The 17,255-nt window shown below is 34.7% G+C and overlaps 2 protein-coding genes across 3 annotated transcripts; both read right to left on the bottom strand.

Annotated features, from left to right (window-relative positions):
• Nucleotides 1-3,000: 3,000 nt before the first annotated feature.
• Nucleotides 3,001-8,779, bottom strand: LOC148605469 (tubulin beta-4B chain-like). Of its 2 annotated transcripts, XM_088548506.1 has the most exons (5): nucleotides 8,593-8,731; nucleotides 6,139-6,165; nucleotides 5,510-5,618; nucleotides 4,596-4,951; nucleotides 3,001-4,042 (listed from the first exon to the last, which is right to left on the bottom strand). In XM_088548506.1, the coding sequence occupies exons 4-5, from the start codon at nucleotides 4,899-4,901 to the stop codon at nucleotides 3,227-3,229; spliced, it is 1,122 nt and encodes a 373-aa protein (XP_088404632.1). In that variant the 5' UTR covers nucleotides 4,902-4,951; nucleotides 5,510-5,618; nucleotides 6,139-6,165; nucleotides 8,593-8,731; the 3' UTR covers nucleotides 3,001-3,226. The 2 variants fall into 2 exon arrangements, with proteins under 2 accessions (XP_088404632.1, XP_088404631.1); XM_088548505.1 differs by lacking the exon at nucleotides 6,139-6,165 and having other exon boundaries at nucleotides 8,593-8,779.
• Nucleotides 8,780-11,211: 2,432 nt separating this feature from the next.
• LOC148605468 (uncharacterized) lies at nucleotides 11,212-14,143 on the bottom strand. Its single transcript, XM_088548504.1, has 5 exons — nucleotides 13,977-14,143; nucleotides 13,514-13,702; nucleotides 13,078-13,206; nucleotides 11,908-12,105; nucleotides 11,212-11,693 (listed from the first exon to the last, which is right to left on the bottom strand). The coding sequence occupies exons 1-5, from the start codon at nucleotides 14,073-14,075 to the stop codon at nucleotides 11,514-11,516; spliced, it is 795 nt and encodes a 264-aa protein (XP_088404630.1). The 5' UTR covers nucleotides 14,076-14,143; the 3' UTR covers nucleotides 11,212-11,513.
• Nucleotides 14,144-17,255: the final 3,112 nt, after the last annotated feature.

Below are 17,255 nucleotides of genomic sequence, written 5' to 3'. Positions count from 1 at the left end.
CGAAAATCCCATTTTTTGCATTTTTAGATAAATTCTGACTACGAAAATCGGCAAAATTTATCAAAAGAATCCCAGAAGTACAAATTGTGATAATACTAAATAGAAAATACCAAATAAACCGTTTTTTTACTGACGTATAAATACTCTAGGGGTTTTGACATTGAAAAATAAGTCAATTTAAGCAATTTTTCGGCGAGGTAGGAGTACATTTTATTCATTTTATCCCAAAAATCCTAAGTGTTACTGCAACAGTATTGGTACCATTGTAAAGCTGAGACATTTGGCTACATGATGATACATACATATGTACGTTTACTTCGTTTTGAAGAAAGAAGTTCGTAGAATCAAAATACTAAAAAAAAATTTCCACAACGAGGTATAAAAAGTAGTCGAAAAATACAAAAATGCTTCAGTGAATTTTTTGGCGACAAAAATATTCTGAAATGGGAGGTATAAGGGTACCTGAAAATCATATTTTGGTTGAAGAGTGGGGGGTGCACGGCGGTTATCTCAGCCCACGTACTATTACCCTTGAACGTTAATATCAGTATGAAACAATTCGTTATTTTGACTGCGAGAAAATATATACAGGTTTGTATTAGAAAAAGGAATTGAAAAAAGCTACACATTATATTCGTCATGCTCGAGATTTCAACTGGATACTCAATGAGTTATTGTGGTAGCAAATTTGTATCTTTTGTCAAAATCTCTTCCTCGCTATCAATACATGTGCCACGGAAAGTTTGAAATGCTATTGATAGCGCTGGATAGTATCTTGAATAGTCTACATATTTAAATAGTTATCATGCAATTTTATATACCTTATATTATTGAACAAGTACATGTAACATTTTATCTCATAAATTTTATTCATTAGACATTTTTCTTTTCAGATAACATCTAAAACTTTTCACAACGTTGGTGTTATTTACCCTTTCTCCCATTTCAAACCCGTGTGTGTGTGTGGGGGGGGGGAGTACAAAGAGAAATAGATTTGTAAACCTTGAAAATACCGGCTTGCCTACGTCTTTAATACGAACTAATTTTTACAGTTTTATAAAAATTTTGAAGTTTATCATTAGTGACAGAGTTTTTTTTTTCTATTAGTAAAATGACCTTCAAGGAAGACAATAAGCGAAATTATCATAGTTCCCAGGGTCAAAGTATTTTTTTATTACCATTAAAAACGAATAAGATATTGATTATTGTTTATTATACTTAACAGTTTAATTCTTAGGATTATAAGAAAATTGTAAGAGTACAATGCACATGTACATGTTGTAAAAAGTAACTGCACGGGTGTTGATTCATGATGGCCACACACCCCTAAAATTTGTAATTTTTTTTTTTTTGGTCTGAAATCTTAACTTTTTAAAAACTCTAAACAACATACTAATTTTCTTACTTAGCGTTCTATTTACGCCCCTAACCTGAAATCCTGGAGCCACCCCTATCGCGTTTTCGAGACCTTAGTTTTTTACACTTAACTTATTTTTTTATATTTCATAACATCATTAAAAATTACTATACAGACTTAGACGTATGTTCTATCATTATTCTTATTTTCTGCACGCAAAATATTAAGAATAGCGAAATCGATTCGCGTATTTCAAATTTTAAAAAAATTGTTTAAACGCACCCAAATCTTATGAATATTCATGAATATTATTGACCGCTAAGTCATTGAAGGCTAGCTTCCATGCTGACTGGTATTGACTGCTAGCTTCACACTGGTTCTGACATTTGCCCTTCAACCGCCACACATATAAAAAAAATATTATACAGAATTTAATAAGGATTTTATTCCTTTCTACTGCGAAAATAAGATATAACGAGAATAGGTAGGGTGACCGTCAAATAGACAACAACCCCACCGGGATGAAAATGTCAGCCCAAGGCCATCGATGGGTTTTCGATGAACGACGGGGGAACCCTCACACCACAGGGCAGGCTACAGCTGACCCCAAAACATCATTATACACAGGTACAGCGAAAGTTGTCCCTTTATACTTAAGTAACATAAACAGACATACAGAGGCCAGAAATTCCTGACAGAAGCAAACAATACGGCGGGGTGAAAGTACTTAAAAATTTGGCCGCTGTGGAAAAAATATTACGCATGGTCCACTTTGGTCATAGGATTACATGCTAGTAATCTTTTTTATATGCCATGGTTGCGTTGTTATTTGTTCTGTATATTTGCATTACCTGTATAAGATTTATATTGCAATAAATAAAATATATTTATATAAAACTGTCTTTGATACTTGCATAAGAACTGTTCACTTAAGTCTTTCTTAATTTAAGAAAATTTTGAAGAAGCTTGTATCAGGGGAAATAATCACTGAATTATTCATCAAAACCACACAACGGTATTACTAGTGTAATGATTCTCATTAAAATAAAACAGGTATAATTTTTAGTCGGGTAAAATTAACGTCAGAAATTTTACACAAAAAAAAATAAACAATATTGTGAACTTTTGTATCAAGTTTTGAAATTGTTTGCAATGATATTGGGGGCTAATTGATGACACGAAACCCATTCCAACAAGAGTTATCGGTCCTTTCTCTCCTAGAAAGGACACAGTAAGTAGATACTTTGTTAGAGAAAGAAACAAACAAATTGAAATATAAAAGCGAGTCTTACGACTTAAAAGACGTATCCATATACTGTTGGTGGAGAACATATTTTTATTGTTGGAACTATGTATTTCTGTGTCTAAGAATCAGGCAAACTGTGTATAAGGTGTGGCACATGAAGAAAAAAAATACGCAGATATTTCATTGCATTACATAAGTATTTATACCTCATAACCTCCAGAAATAACCATCAAAGATCAAATTGTTTGTAAAAGTTGCCTTTTTACGATTATGATTATGATTTGGATTTGTCCTATTTTTCACGCTTCGTAATTTGTTGCCGATGTATAAGTTACACGAATTATTATGAAATTTGCTTTTGAAATAAACAGATCTCGAGGAAGAAATAGAACTATAATTAATTTGTTATTTTGTTTAATATTCATTGTAGATCAAGCTACACAACATTTTTTTTTCAATAACAACAAGTAATTAGAGAGTATTGTCCTACAACAAAAGTAGAAAATGAGTTGTCAAGAAAATAGCACGAGAAACGTTCAGGAAATGTAGAAGTAGGATTTCAAGAGTTCGAAAAGTAGAAATATAAAATTGATTGCAAGGCAAGTTTATTGCACTGATGCAGTTTAAGCATCTTCTTCCTCTCCTTCCTCCTCGAATTCTCCCTCTTCTTCAGCTGTAGCATCCTGGTACTGTTGGTATTCAGACACCAAGTCGTTCATATTGGATTCTGCCTCGGTGAACTCCATTTCGTCCATACCCTCACCAGTATACCAATGTAAGAAAGCCTTACGACGGAACATAGCGGTGAATTGCTCAGAGATTCTCTTAAACAATTCTTGGATTGCGGTGCTGTTACCGATAAAGGTGGCAGACATCTTAAGACCACGTGGTGGGATATCGCAAACGGCGGTCTTGACGTTGTTTGGAATCCATTCAACGAAATAGCTGCTGTTTTTGTTTTGTACGTTCAGCATCTGTTCGTCAACTTCCTTCATAGACATACGTCCTCTGAACATACAAGCAACAGTAAGATATCTACCGTGACGTGGGTCACAGGCAGCCATCATGTTCTTAGAATCGAACATCTGCTGGGTAAGTTCTGGAACAGTCAATGCTCTGTACTGCTGGCTACCACGTGATGTCAAGGGGGCGAACCCTGGCATGAAGAAATGGAGACGTGGGAATGGTACCATGTTGACGGCCAGTTTACGTAGATCAGCATTCAACTGACCTGGGAATCTGAGGCAAGTTGTTACACCGGACATTGTTGCTGATACAAGATGGTTGAGGTCACCGTATGTTGGTGTTGTAAGTTTCAAGGTTCTAAAGCAGATGTCGTATAGAGCCTCGTTGTCAATACAGTAGGTCTCGTCTGTGTTCTCTACGAGCTGATGGATTGAGAGGGTGGCATTGTACGGTTCTACGACAGTATCGGATACCTAAAAATATTAAATGTAACTTAGTTATGTCAGTTATACTTGGTCAGTTTTCAATATATATACAGAATTTCCTTTTAAGACCAAACATATGTGATGCCTAAGTCCATAGCCATGTCTTATACAAAACTTGTCAAAATTGAAATTGCAGACAATATGATGCACAACAACATTTGTAACGCTGCACAAAGTTTATGAGAATCCAGCAAGTAACATATTAGTAGGGTCTGACATAGATTGAAAGCTATAAACCTCCCACAATTATTTTGCATGGCGTATAAATAATAGTATATAAATAGCCAGGATAAATTAAAAAGTAACAGGTATAATTGCCCTCTGAAATATGCTTACAGGAAGTTGATTATAAATGTGTTAAATCTGTTGAATCAATTTCTGTTGTGTAAAGTCTATACTCTTCCGGTTTTATCGTTAAGGGATAACATTTTTTTTTCATTGTGTAATGAATTCTAAAATGAATCAATTTTCAATTGAAGTTATTCTTGTGAACCCAAAAACCTTATCTAAATCTAAATGTCTGCTTAAGTCTTTAACTTACCTTTGGTGATGGGACGACTGAGAATGTATTCATGATTCTGTCTGGGTATTCTTCACGGATTTTGGAGATGAGGAGTGTTCCCATGCCAGATCCAGTACCACCACCAAGAGAGTGTGTCAGCTGGAATCCCTGAAGACAGTCGCAACTCTCAGACTCCTTCCTGACAACATCGAGAACAGAGTCTACAAGTTCGGCACCTTCTGTGTAGTGTCCCTTGGCCCAGTTGTTTCCAGCACCACTCTGTCCAAAGACGAAGTTGTCTGGTCTGAAGATTTGACCAAATGGTCCAGATCTGACAGAGTCCATGGTACCAGGCTCCAAATCGACCAAGACAGCACGTGGTACATATTTGCCACCTAGAAAAGTAAATTAAAATGTAGTGTCCAGTCAAAATTTATTTTTCAATCACAAAGAAACATCACATCTGCTTTGCTTCCATCAAAATATCAATTATACTTGTACATGTATACAGGAGTAAGAAGTCTTCTCAACACTTAGCTTAGTCCCCACTTTTCAAGTAGAAGCATGGCAACAGTTGTATCAGGCCATCAGTAAAACAATGTTGGTTTGCTGTTTATCGAATTACAATTTTCGATGCAAATAGATAGGTCGATGTTTTTCCCCTGAAAACTGCCAAAAAGTGAAGCCAATGTGCTAAAATATAATAAAAAATGTCTTGGAAAGGACCGTGAAAAAAAATTGACAAGGTAGGTCTTAAATGAGTAGGTCCATAAACAGCAAATTTTAAGGTCGGCATCATACAAATAAATATTGCTTACAACCTTCCTTGTGCAATACTGCATTGACCTCCACTCACTTCAACAATTCACAAAAGGAGTGAAGTAAATGTCAAATAGTTAAAGGAGGAAGTTGTTGTAGTGTTGACAAAACTGTTTAATTAAGTACAAATGTACCTGTAGCCTCATTGTAGTAGACGTTGATTCTCTCTAACTGTAAGTCGGAATCTCCATGATAAGTTCCTGTGGGGTCAATACCGTGCTCATCTGAGATTACTTCCCAGAACTAAAAGAAAAAATGTATTATCTTGAATTAGATACATGTACTGATAATCATAAGTTTCGGCCTTTTCCGTTTAATCTTCTTCAAATTATATTGTTTAAAATGAATGAGAGAGAATCCGAACGTTTAAAAGGTGTGATTGACCGAGGTATGAATGTACTGTATGCATGTATCTAAATTCATTGACTGTGTCTATGAATGTATGCATGTATCGATATTCAGTGACCGTTTTTCGCAGCTATCGACATTCAGTGACTGTTTTTTTCGCAGCTATCGACATTCAGTGACCGTTTTTCGCAGCTATCGACATTCAGTGACTGAGTGGAAAACTTAGTGTGTGTACTTGTAACCACTTATTGTGAAAGTAAAACAAAAAATGCCTTTATCTTTAATAAATAAGAACTAAATTTTCAGCTAAAATTCTCACAACATTCAATCTATAAAAAGGGGACTTTATGTGATCAGGTGTTATCCAACTGTAAACAGTCTTTGATCTAAAAAGTGTCTTCACACTGTTATTAACCTGTGCATTATTCTGGAATCCTCAGACCTAAAAAAAGTAAGTATTTTCCTCAAAGTAAATGTACCAATAAAAATATTTATAATAATAATGTAATGTAGATCATTGCAAGAAAACAATACAAAATATACAGAGAATGTCAACATTCAACATATATACAACATAACTTGCTGGATACAATATAACGAGAATGGATATGGTAAATATGTAAAAGCCACACCCCACCCCCACCCCCACCCCCCAATTGGGATGAAAAGGCTGTTTTACCGATACCAAAAACATCTAAAGAAATTGGACCATATACAATACGTACCTAGACAATAAATGTGTTAGACGTAAAGAAATTGGAGGTGCCCTGTAATATTGTTATTTTGCGAACAAAAATCCCCCCAAATCCAAATACCAATCCTGAAGAAGACCCTTTGAACGTTATTTGACAATATAACTGTTTAGTGTTCATCTGTCAAGTAGAAGTCTTTATAAAAATCAGACTGTAGATGATTCGTGCATATAAAAAAAAAACAACACAAAAATCATTTTTATTCCTTAATCAGAAACATTTTCAGACCACATCACCAGTCTTAGTTTGTCATTAATAAAAATATTTAGATTGTATATGACATTGGCGCTTTGCTAGGTTAATCATTCATGATTTGGTTAATTTTAGTGGGCGATATTTTGTAAGATTTTCTAAATATGTACAGGAAGTTCTATGGTTACATATATACAAAACATAGCATATGAAGACCTAAGTCTATGGGTTTTTCTATACCATGAGTCACCTCTATCTTAGCAGTGTCTAACTTATATACGGAATGGTACTTATTATAATAAAAGAATTAAATAAAGTTCCGGATTCAAAGTCACCTGGCTACGATCGATTATTCTTTGGCATCAAAAGGGAAATGTTAGCAGCTTAAAGTTTTTTTTGGAAATTTAATACTTCAATAACAATTTTGAATTTCTTGATTGGGTGTTTAATACACTAGCTGAAACAATCTACCCCAGTGCATTTAAGTAATTGATCCGATTATTTATGAACATGACGACAAGTTTGTTTGCTGGTTACCACTGAATGATAAATGAAGCATAATTTACACTGAAGCCAGACATGTAAAATGGTGCAAATTGACTTTTACTGTTTGTCACTTTCTACCGTAATAAAAAAAAAACAATCTTAGTATGTTTTCTCATGCAAATGACTTTTTCTGATAACCATGTTGATACTGCATAACTAAGCGATATTAACGCCCAGTACTGCGTATATTGTTGAATATCCAAGGTAATTAACCATGACTTATTTACAATTTCGTGCTTATATAATGATTAAAATTATCTTTTATATTATAAAATCATCTATGTTTCTTCTTAAAACCTTTCAATATATATAGACAACAAAATCCAATACCATCCATTTTCAATTTCCTTTACCACATAATTTATATTTTCTAGATTCCTTATTTTTTCATCCTTGGACGATGCCCGCTAAATATGAATGAATGATGTCATGGGTTTGAGGCAGCGAGGGTGGACTCAAAACCCTGAATTGGAAGGGTGCTATTTTTTCGATCCATACTTTAATAAAGTCATCCCAATGAATCATGAAATGCATTATGTTTAATTCCAATACCTTTCAAAGGTACAAGGTCCCCTTGTAAGGTACAATGAAATTAAAGTGTTACTCCTGGGGTGGATTCAGACATTAAAAAAGGGGGTTCCAGCCTTATTATTTGTTCAATTTGTCCAAATTGCACGAAATTAACAAAAACGGGGTGTTCCGACCCTTTCAACACCCCTATCTCTTACAAGTTTGTTCAAAACATGTATAATATGAATCACCGTGTCTATCGTCCGATCATATCCTCTATACACTTATATTTGCACATATATGACCTAGATAAACCGCATCGAGCCGGTTTTTAAACATTCAAAATTCAGGGTAAAATAAGGGAAATAATAAAATAACAATGTCCTTGGTCCATATGCAGTAATCGACTCAGACCTTCAGTTTCATCCCACGTTTTTTTTTTCTCAGTAATCGTTGTTTGTATTTTTTTATTTCTAAATATATATAAATATATACTTCTAATTTCTTGCGATGCATTTTTTTTGTCGTGGAAAAACAAAATGGCCAACATGAAGTCATTTGACAATTCGGAGAAAAGGCCTCCGTGAGAAAGGGACCTTTGGCAAGCAGTAACAAATTATTCAAAATCAGTTTATTGGATTGTGTAATACACGGTGCATAGCCATGATAAAGGGCTGTAAAATGTAGATGTACAAAACTCCTTTAAATATATAGAAATTGAGTGAGAAGAAAAAAAAACACATTTGAGTAAAACACGATTTAACAGCAAAATGCAAAATCCCCCACTGTTAAGTTTCGGGTGGAACATGGAATGTATGTACACGTGTTAGGCACACTACTCATTAAATATACCGTAATCAAACATTTACCTTGGCTCCAATTTGGTTTCCGCACTGTCCGGCTTGTAAATGTACAATTTCCCTCATTTTCGTTCTTGGTATTTCAGTGACCTGTTAAGTAATAGAATCAATGGAGAAAGTTTCCCACTTTATTTATACAATCTGAATCACTAGCGAACAAAATTATGTTCATAACAACAAGAAAGGAACAGTCTCATTGGCTAGATTATCTATGACATCTTTGACCTCGGGGATTACATCATAATTCAAATTTCTCATTGTTTGGATAAAAATACGTATTACCAAAGGCGAGCGTAGATTAACAATTAAACCATAGGTAATTAGAGATTAAACAGACCATACAAATACTTGACCACGCATTTTGATGTATCGATCATTTAAAAAAAGAGGGGGGGGGCGTTTGACCTTTCACGTTTTATACATCAGAAAAAAAAGTGTGTACTTGAAGGAATAAACTTGACAATGTATAAGAATCCGAGTTGTCACAGCATTTTACATGTATTTCTCGAGATGTACGCATTTCGTACAACATTCATAATTATGTGACATTGATGCCAGAATACTAATTTATGTTATAGTAGTCTCAATAATTTGATGTTCAGCCCAAATCTTGATATCGGTCACGATCATCTCCTGGTCTGACTCTTTCTGGTCTATATTGAAACACACAAGTGTATTGAAACAAGAAAACATTAAGTTGCACACGTTGTATAGCTAAGTATAGTTACCCCACTGATATTGGACGAGATACGATTACCCCCCCCCCCCAAAAAAAAAAAAAAATCGTATTGTAGGGGGGATACGTAATCGTATCTCATACTGGACAGCAACAAAAATTGCGTACTATGTACATTGTATGCCACATTTATGTGAAAAGCCACATACAAAATTTGAATTCAATCCGGTCATTTGGAGATAATTATGCCGATATTCGGAAGGACGGATAATGTGATTCCAATATTAAAACCGCCCACTAGTTGAGTAGGGGTTTTCAAAATCTTCAAGATTCTATCCTCATACCAAACTCAGTCAAAAAAATCGTACTACAATAAACCTACAATCATAATGAATCGATGGTTAAGGTCCATTTGATTGTAATTTAAGGCGTGGTCATATTTGATCCAAGCACCATATGGTGTTTCGAACATTTTTTGGTTGAAATGTTGGGATGGATGCAAAGATTTTGAAAATTGGGGTACCAGATGGGATCCAGGTTATTATTTTGCGAAAATTCTGCTAGAAATAACCAAAAAGTTTAAAAAAATATATATAAGCGGGGGATGTTCCCACCCGCGGAATCCTCTCCCGTGGATCAACTCTTGAATGATTTATTTAAGGGATCCTGACCATGGATGTTCTTCACCAGTAGCCTAAGCCACGTTAATACTGTGCGTGCATTATTTGTGTTGTACTCGGGATTGTTTCAATATAGCCGTTGATTTTTATTTTAACACATAAGTAAAGGGCATTCCTTTATATTGAATATCTGGTCTGGTCTTTGTCCCTGGATTACATTATTTTGATTTCCGCTAGAATCTTGGTTCCCTTGTTTACTCTTTGATATTTTTTCTATATATGGCAGTCACACGATCTTATTTACAATGCATATTTTCAAATGCATGTATTAGTTTGTTTGATATTTTTTTGCTCTATTTGACAGGTATACATTGTTTTATGTACATTTTGCAGATTTAACCATCTCTTTAAAAAATGCGTACATCATATAGGCAAACAACTTCTTCTTGAAAAAGATCATTGACAATTTGCCTCATCATCTTTCCAAAATATATCCCAGTTAAAAAATACTTAAAATAATTATGTTTTGTGAGAAGGCTTTTGAAAACAAACTAGTGGCGGGGATTTAGATCTTTTCTAATGATTGTATCCTCACTTTTTTTACTATATTGACTTCTAATATACATAACATCATTAATTTCCGAAACCTCGTGTGCCCCCTTTGAATTATTCATTGAGCAAATAACGACTGTTTTCCTTCAAAATGCGGCATTTAAATCGGAGTAATTCCCCTTTTATCATTCCCTTTGAATGTAGGTTTGGTGTGATAGGTGCACTGCTCCTCTGCTTTTCAAGAAACATGCACCGGCGAACTGCCCATAAAAGTCCGGGGTAGACCGAATAGGAAAGGAAAACTGTGACACTAGAACGAATCGGTTCTCATGGTCTGATGGATACACCGTAACGATCCACGAGTTCATGATGACGACCATAAAACTTCTGTAGCGACGACTTCAATCCTGTAGCAACATAACCCAGTCCCAGAAACCTTATTGTAAGAAGTCTAGTGGTACAAAATATCTGCGTAGTGATGGCAAGCTCTGGCATGACGAATTAGTTGTGATATGAAAACTCTATACGCAGGTGCTGAAGGGATGTTGCCACAGATGAAAGGAAAGTTGATAATACGGAATGAATTTAGTAATCGCATTTGTCGTATTGTTTGGTAAATAAATGTGATATTTGCCCATTTGTATTGCGCGCACACTATATTATGTCTGCTTTCAAACTTTATATTAATTGGTACTTTGAAAAACAAAACAAAATAAAGACAAAAAAAGCAATAGAAGCAATGATTATACTTTATTCATACTAAAGATACAAATCCCAGATAAATAACAATGTTTGTCATGACCAATAATACAAGATAAAAATTAATAAGTAAACAAAATTAATCCCTAATGATAATCATATAAAATTGTTTCCAAACTGGGAGTTACTTGGAGCGCTTAACACGTATAGAAATCCAGCCTCTTCCTGAATTACATGTATCTGCTGAGTCCGTAACCTCGACTCAATGACGGACGATGACGTCTCATTGGTTATTTCATGCTAGATAAGGGCACCAATTCTTTTTCTGAAACTTCGCCTCAATATTCTGCCTGTATGCTGCGTACGGGAAATTACACCTATGTTTAAATACATGATAGGGCACCAACTCTTTTCCTGAAGTAGCGCCCAACTCTGCCGATCTGACGACGGATGATTCCGAATAAGCCTGGTTTCTTCTTCTCTCTGAATGCTATTCTAGGTTTTGGTAGATCGCTTGGATACATCATGTCTCTGTTAGATCGGTTTTCGTTCCCTTTGACGAACTTTAGTGTTAAAAATAAAGGAAAAAGGTGTAGTTTACATTTAAGACTGCTTTCACTCCGTTTTCAAGTATTTTTTTTACGGACACTTACTTACTGTGTTTATTTACTTATGAATTAGTTAATTTGTCAGTTACATTGAAAATGACTTGCATTCGATTTCTATGATTTGAATTCATTGCATATTTGAGTGTGAAAATGGTTAAATTCAGAATACCTTTTCCTCAATTGAAATGACGGTTATCATTGAGCCAGACGGAGATGGTTGTGACCTTAGCGATTCTCTGACCTCTGGATTATACTTTGGTCTTATTTCATTGGTCAGTGTTATAATGGAAATATCACTTTCTGAGGAGCTCACTAGACAGTCTTCTTCACTTCCGGTTTCAAATTCCTTCCTTTTAAGTGAACTCTTCTACAATATGAATAAAGACATTTTCGTAAGCGATTGTCTTGTAATACTTGCACGTACTTTTTGGTTTTTCAAGATAATTGTTTCTTTTTTTATATTGTTTTTTTTATTATTCCAATAATTTTAATAACGTAATTCAAAACTGTGGCGCAAATGAAAGCTTGCCAATTAGCACGAGCCGTGTTATGTATCATCCATTAGATGTAACATGTAAAGGATCAACCGTTTGATTTTTATAAGGGGGGGCTAGAAATATATTTTCTATCCTGCTTTTAAGGTCCTGCCTGTTTCTTCGGTGTCCAGTAATAGATCCTGCCCTTTTATCGTTTCTTATGAACTGCCCTGCCTTTTTATTATTTGAACACTTCAACCATTCCTTTGATTACAAATTTGATCCACCCCCTTTTTTTTTATAAAAATTCAAAAGGTTGTTCCCTAAGATCAAATATTTCATAATTATGAATTTTGTCGTTTTAATATCGTCTAACTTGGTTTTTTTTTCAGAAAGGTTTTTGTAAGGGGATAACCATAATTGTTTGGTTCGGTCTTTTGTTCCAGTATGAAGTACTGTGACAATTCAACCAGATCTATCTCCTTTGATAATGTGCATTATGTATGCAAAGAATGCCTACTCACAGCACATTTTTGTAGTCCATAAATTGTTATTGATTTAGCTTTTTACTTGCCGTCTTCAGTTTTTATGAATTATTGTATTTCACTTTGCTATCTACATCGTCTTCATACATGTGAGTCTTCCCTGTTACTAGTTTTCATGTTTTGGCTATGTCTTAGGAATCTGGTGTCTCTGAATTGTCCTCTTGTTTCGATGCTTTGGTATTTTTACAGATATTTCGTAGTCTAAGAGTTATAAGTACAACGATAAATTCTACTCATTATAAATGAAATATCATAGACTATGAAGTTGTTCTTTTATCATTTTCAAAACATGCAATTAGAAAATAATCGCGATTATACCATTTGACTGTCTGTAACGGGACTACAGGTATGTGTAGCTTTGTCCGATTGGTGGTCATCGCTTTTCTCACTTTCTTCCATTGCTTTAAGCTCTTCCTGGAAAAGTTTTTCTGCTTCTTCTTCTGTAACCTGGTAATCATCAAAATTCGTGTTATGTATGATACTTAATCAGAATGTGTCTCTTTCAGACAGAATAGTTAAACCGCAGTTTTGTATACCATTCATTCAAAAGAGTCTTTTTATGATATTGTGATCTTATGTATGTATGTTTTTTTTTTTATTTTTCAAAATTGGACCAAAATTAGATAACTGTTTGCGTCATCAAACCTGAAGAAGGTAATGTTGCATAGTATTTCATGTTTATTTGCATTTTTTTTTCAGTGCTTAAAAGTACTTTATTTCCCTGATATTTCTTATTGTATTACATTGTATGTACCGATTCTTTTGACTGGACAAAAATTCTTCTACATGTAGTTTCTGGGGAAGCTAGTTTTCGTCTTGTGAATTCTCCTGATGCCAGTTTCTGGTCTAAGAAAGTCGGTTTTTGGTACATGAACGCTCTCGGGGACATTGGTTTCTGGTTTGGGGAAGTAAAAGTTGGTGTGATCTGACGTCGATCAATAATCTGAAATATTACAAATCAGTAAATAATTCTCGATTCGCTGTTTACTGAAATATCCTAATTTAATACCTCTACATATGTGCAAACCTAGAGTGTTCTAGTGGTAAATTCCCCCCACCCCTCATTTTGTACAAAAATAAACAAAAATAGCCTGAATCTCACTGTTTCTCCAACCTCGTTTTCAAAAATGTTAGATCTGTACCCATGAAAATCATGTAAAAAAAATAACTTGTCATTCTGTACTGTACACATGCACATAAATACTAGTTTTACTAACCGAATTCCTTTCCTTTTTTTGTTCTTCTTTGACAACACCATATTCCCAAAAATCTTCGTCACTTTTACTTGAATAAACGCTCGATTTAGGAACAGACATCGTCTCAACGTCTCAGTCCTTCTGGGCGACGTTACCAAGGGAGTCGATTGAAACGTCACAGCTGCCATTGTGACAGTGAACTCTCATTGTATCATGTACATTGTCCTGGACTCGGTTTAATAAAACAAGATTTTTCTCAAATACCTTAGAGTTAGTCAATTTTTAAATTTCTGATTGATTTAAATTCGAGTTAGGAAAATTTTGAAGAAATCCTCAATTTCAGAAGCAATGGAACATAAAAAAAATAATACCACGGTTCATCAGCGATGTCCTATACATATAGGGGTCTGAAACACAGATAGTTCGAAATCGTTCTGTCGGAACTGCTGTAACTCGTATAGCTGATTGCTTATCTTTTTAACGCAGTCACAGAGTGTGTTTTAACTCGATGTTCACTTAACCCACACACCAGATCGCCATTTGAAATTCCAATGGCACGCGCGCGTGATAAGGACATGATTGAAAGATACATCGAACAAAACAATATTTGACACACTGAACGAATCAACTCAACATAGTAGGTATGAAACACTATTTGGCTATTATATCTTATGTTCATCCAAGCCGTATATTGAAAAAGAAAGTTACCACCAGTATTACATTGAATCGGCACTTGATTTAGACTTGAATTTAATAAATTAAGTGTAAAGATAAATTAAATATTCATTTTTTTCCATATTTGGAGAAAACTTGTAATTACTATCAGTCTTGTATTTAAATTTCAACTTTTTTCTCAATCAATCAGAATGAATTATATCATTCCGAATAACCATCCATACATTTAACTCTTAGCCTTTCAAATTACGCAAGAAAACAAAATTTGTCTCTCACGGCTGAACAAATACATTAATATTGGAAAGTTGTACAGATATAGTTCTGACCATATTGGACAACACTTGGAATGAATGATTGTGAAGGTCGCCAGTTTGGGATGAGATATATGTCGCATGATCCTCAATAAAAAAATATTGAATTATTAAAAATCGTTAGTGACAGTAATTTTATTTCATGAGGATAGTTTTGTTCAAATTTGATTTTATATGACCTACATGATATGCATGCAAGAGACGTAGTTTCAGAAGTACTGATCACAACATTATGTTACAGTACGTGATACGTACTGTACTGAACTCTTATGTTCTACTTTTTATACTTAAAAACATATGTTCATTCTATCAGATGTTATTTGAGATATCAACGGTATAGAAGCGTATTTGGAACTAATGGAAATTATCAATAAATTGACAAGTCTTTCAGGATCAATTGGGGGTGGGGGTTGAGACAGCTCTTTTATCTTGAAACTATCCTAAGTGGGCCTATACCCAATGTGACTCGATTCTGATACACACCAGACTGAGTGGGAGGACTTGATAAAGATTTAAAAAAAACACCCTCAAGCAAACTATATTGATATCAACAATTTCAATAAATAAAAAAAATGGGTCTATATCATTCCCATTCTTGTCCCCTCTGATTTTAGCCCTGTATTGGGTCAATGACACTTCAGAATTGTAATAGTCAGGGTGGGGGTACTAATTCTTGCTACTCTAATTGGGAAGTTGCGTAGATGTTTTGATCTTTATAGAGAATAAATATCTGCCTTTATTTGTTATGAAGCAAACAGCCATGTTTTTAGCAATGAATCCAATAACTTATATAGTCCATGGGTGGGAGGGTCCACTGTGCAACCGCCACCCCCACCCCCACTCATCAACTTAATGGTGATTTTCAGGTATCTTTATACATGTACCTCCCATTACCGAATCAATTTGTCGCCTTAGAATATTCTCGGATTCTTTTAAGTATATAACCTGTATTTGTACCCAACTTAGTAAAAAAGCAAAGATTTTACGAGCGTTTAAGGCTTTCTGGGACAACAAGAAACTAAATACATATACATGTAGGTATCATTATAAAGCCCAATGTGTCAGCTTTATAATGGTATCAAGAAAGTTGCTGTACACTTAGATTGGAAAACGAAAATAATGTACCCAACCTCACCGAAAAATGTTCTCAATTGACATATTTTTCAATACCCAAACCCCTAGAGTATTTATGCTTTAGTAAAAAATGCATGGCTCATTTGGTATTTTCTGTTTAATATTATCATGATTACCTCTGGGATTCTTTTGAAGACATGTGGCGATTTTCGTAGTCGGAATTTATCAAACACTGTAAAAATAGTATTTTAGATTTTCCTGTAAAAAGTCATGAGGGTAGACATATTTTGGTCGGAGAGTGGGTGGTGCACGGGGCGGGGGAAGGGGCAATCTCCGAAACAGAAGTTTGTAGCTCCTTCGCCCCTGTACTAACCTCTTATCCACCATGAGGGACTTGACACAAAATGGCAGACCAGACGTAGGAAATACAGATACAAAGACCTTTGTTGCAGAGATTGGGTGAGAGGGTATCTCCGCCCACTAACTAGTACTGTTACACTCTGTAAATATTTGCTTTTTTAACTTACATGTATAAATGAGTCTGACTTCTTAACACTGTTATGCTGCATAATCATACTCTTGTTTTTTTTTAAATATTTAATGTCAGTTTCCAGTTATCACAGAAAGTTCTAAGATTGCTCATATTATTTTGGAGAACTTCTTTACTCTCATATAGTATTACCAGGTCATCTGCAAATAAGAGAGACCCAGCTGTTGAGCCCAACTAATTTTTGTGGCATTAAACATTCATTTGCTGTAATTTGTTCTAAATTATTTATGAAAATATTCAAGATTCCAATTCCAGCACCCCTATTACTGCACAGTGAGTCGAAAGCTTTCTTTAGATACACCAAACATAAAAAAGTTTCTTTTTATCCTTATGAATAAACTTGTTTTATTTTGTTAGTGATTTTACATTTAATAAGCTATCAGCTGTCCTGTGGTTTCTCCTTTTCCAGAGCTTTGACCAAGGACTATATTTACCCCATTATACGTAAACAGACTATCAAATATGTAAGCGCGGTGACCGCGATAGAAGCATACTACAGGTGAACTTAGTATTGTAGTAGGTATGTTACAGGCATTTTCGCGGCAACTTGCATATAGTAAATCTAGGCTTGGAAATAAAGATATTTTCTACAAACGATATGAGCAAAATAGTTTGCTTCAAAATATACTATAGAAAATCGGCTAATTGTACTCATTTAAAAAAGACCGTGTAACGTATGGACAGAAATGT

This window comes from Perna viridis, chromosome 10 (genome assembly GCF_037379345.1).
Source record: "Perna viridis isolate PV_CMFRI_1.1 ecotype Kerala chromosome 10, ASM3737934v1, whole genome shotgun sequence".
In the NCBI taxonomy this organism is placed as follows: Eukaryota; Metazoa; Mollusca; class Bivalvia; order Mytilida; family Mytilidae; genus Perna; species Perna viridis.
The sequence above is the reverse complement of the archived record's forward strand: the minus strand, read 5'-3'. Positions and strand labels throughout refer to the sequence as shown.

Coding starts and splice junctions, on each gene's coding strand:
- LOC148605469 (XM_088548505.1), bottom strand. CDS start 8,649: ATGAGGGAAATTGTACATTTACAAGCCGGACAGTGCGGAAACCAAATT. Junction 5,619..8,592: donor GAAACCAAATTGGAGCCAAG/GTAAATGTTTGA, acceptor TTTTTCTTTTAG/TTCTGGGAAGTAATCTCAGA. Junction 4,043..4,595: donor CAGTCGTCCCATCACCAAAG/GTAAGTTAAAGA, acceptor TAATATTTTTAG/GTATCCGATACTGTCGTAGA.
- LOC148605468 (XM_088548504.1), bottom strand. CDS start 14,075: ATGTCTGTTCCTAAATCGAGCGTTTATTCAAGTAAAAGTGACGAAGAT. Junction 12,106..13,077: donor CCGTTACAGACAGTCAAATG/GTATAATCGCGA, acceptor TTCATATTGTAG/AAGAGTTCACTTAAAAGGAA. Junction 11,694..11,907: donor TCATTTCAATTGAGGAAAAG/GTATTCTGAATT, acceptor TTAACACTAAAG/TTCGTCAAAGGGAACGAAAA.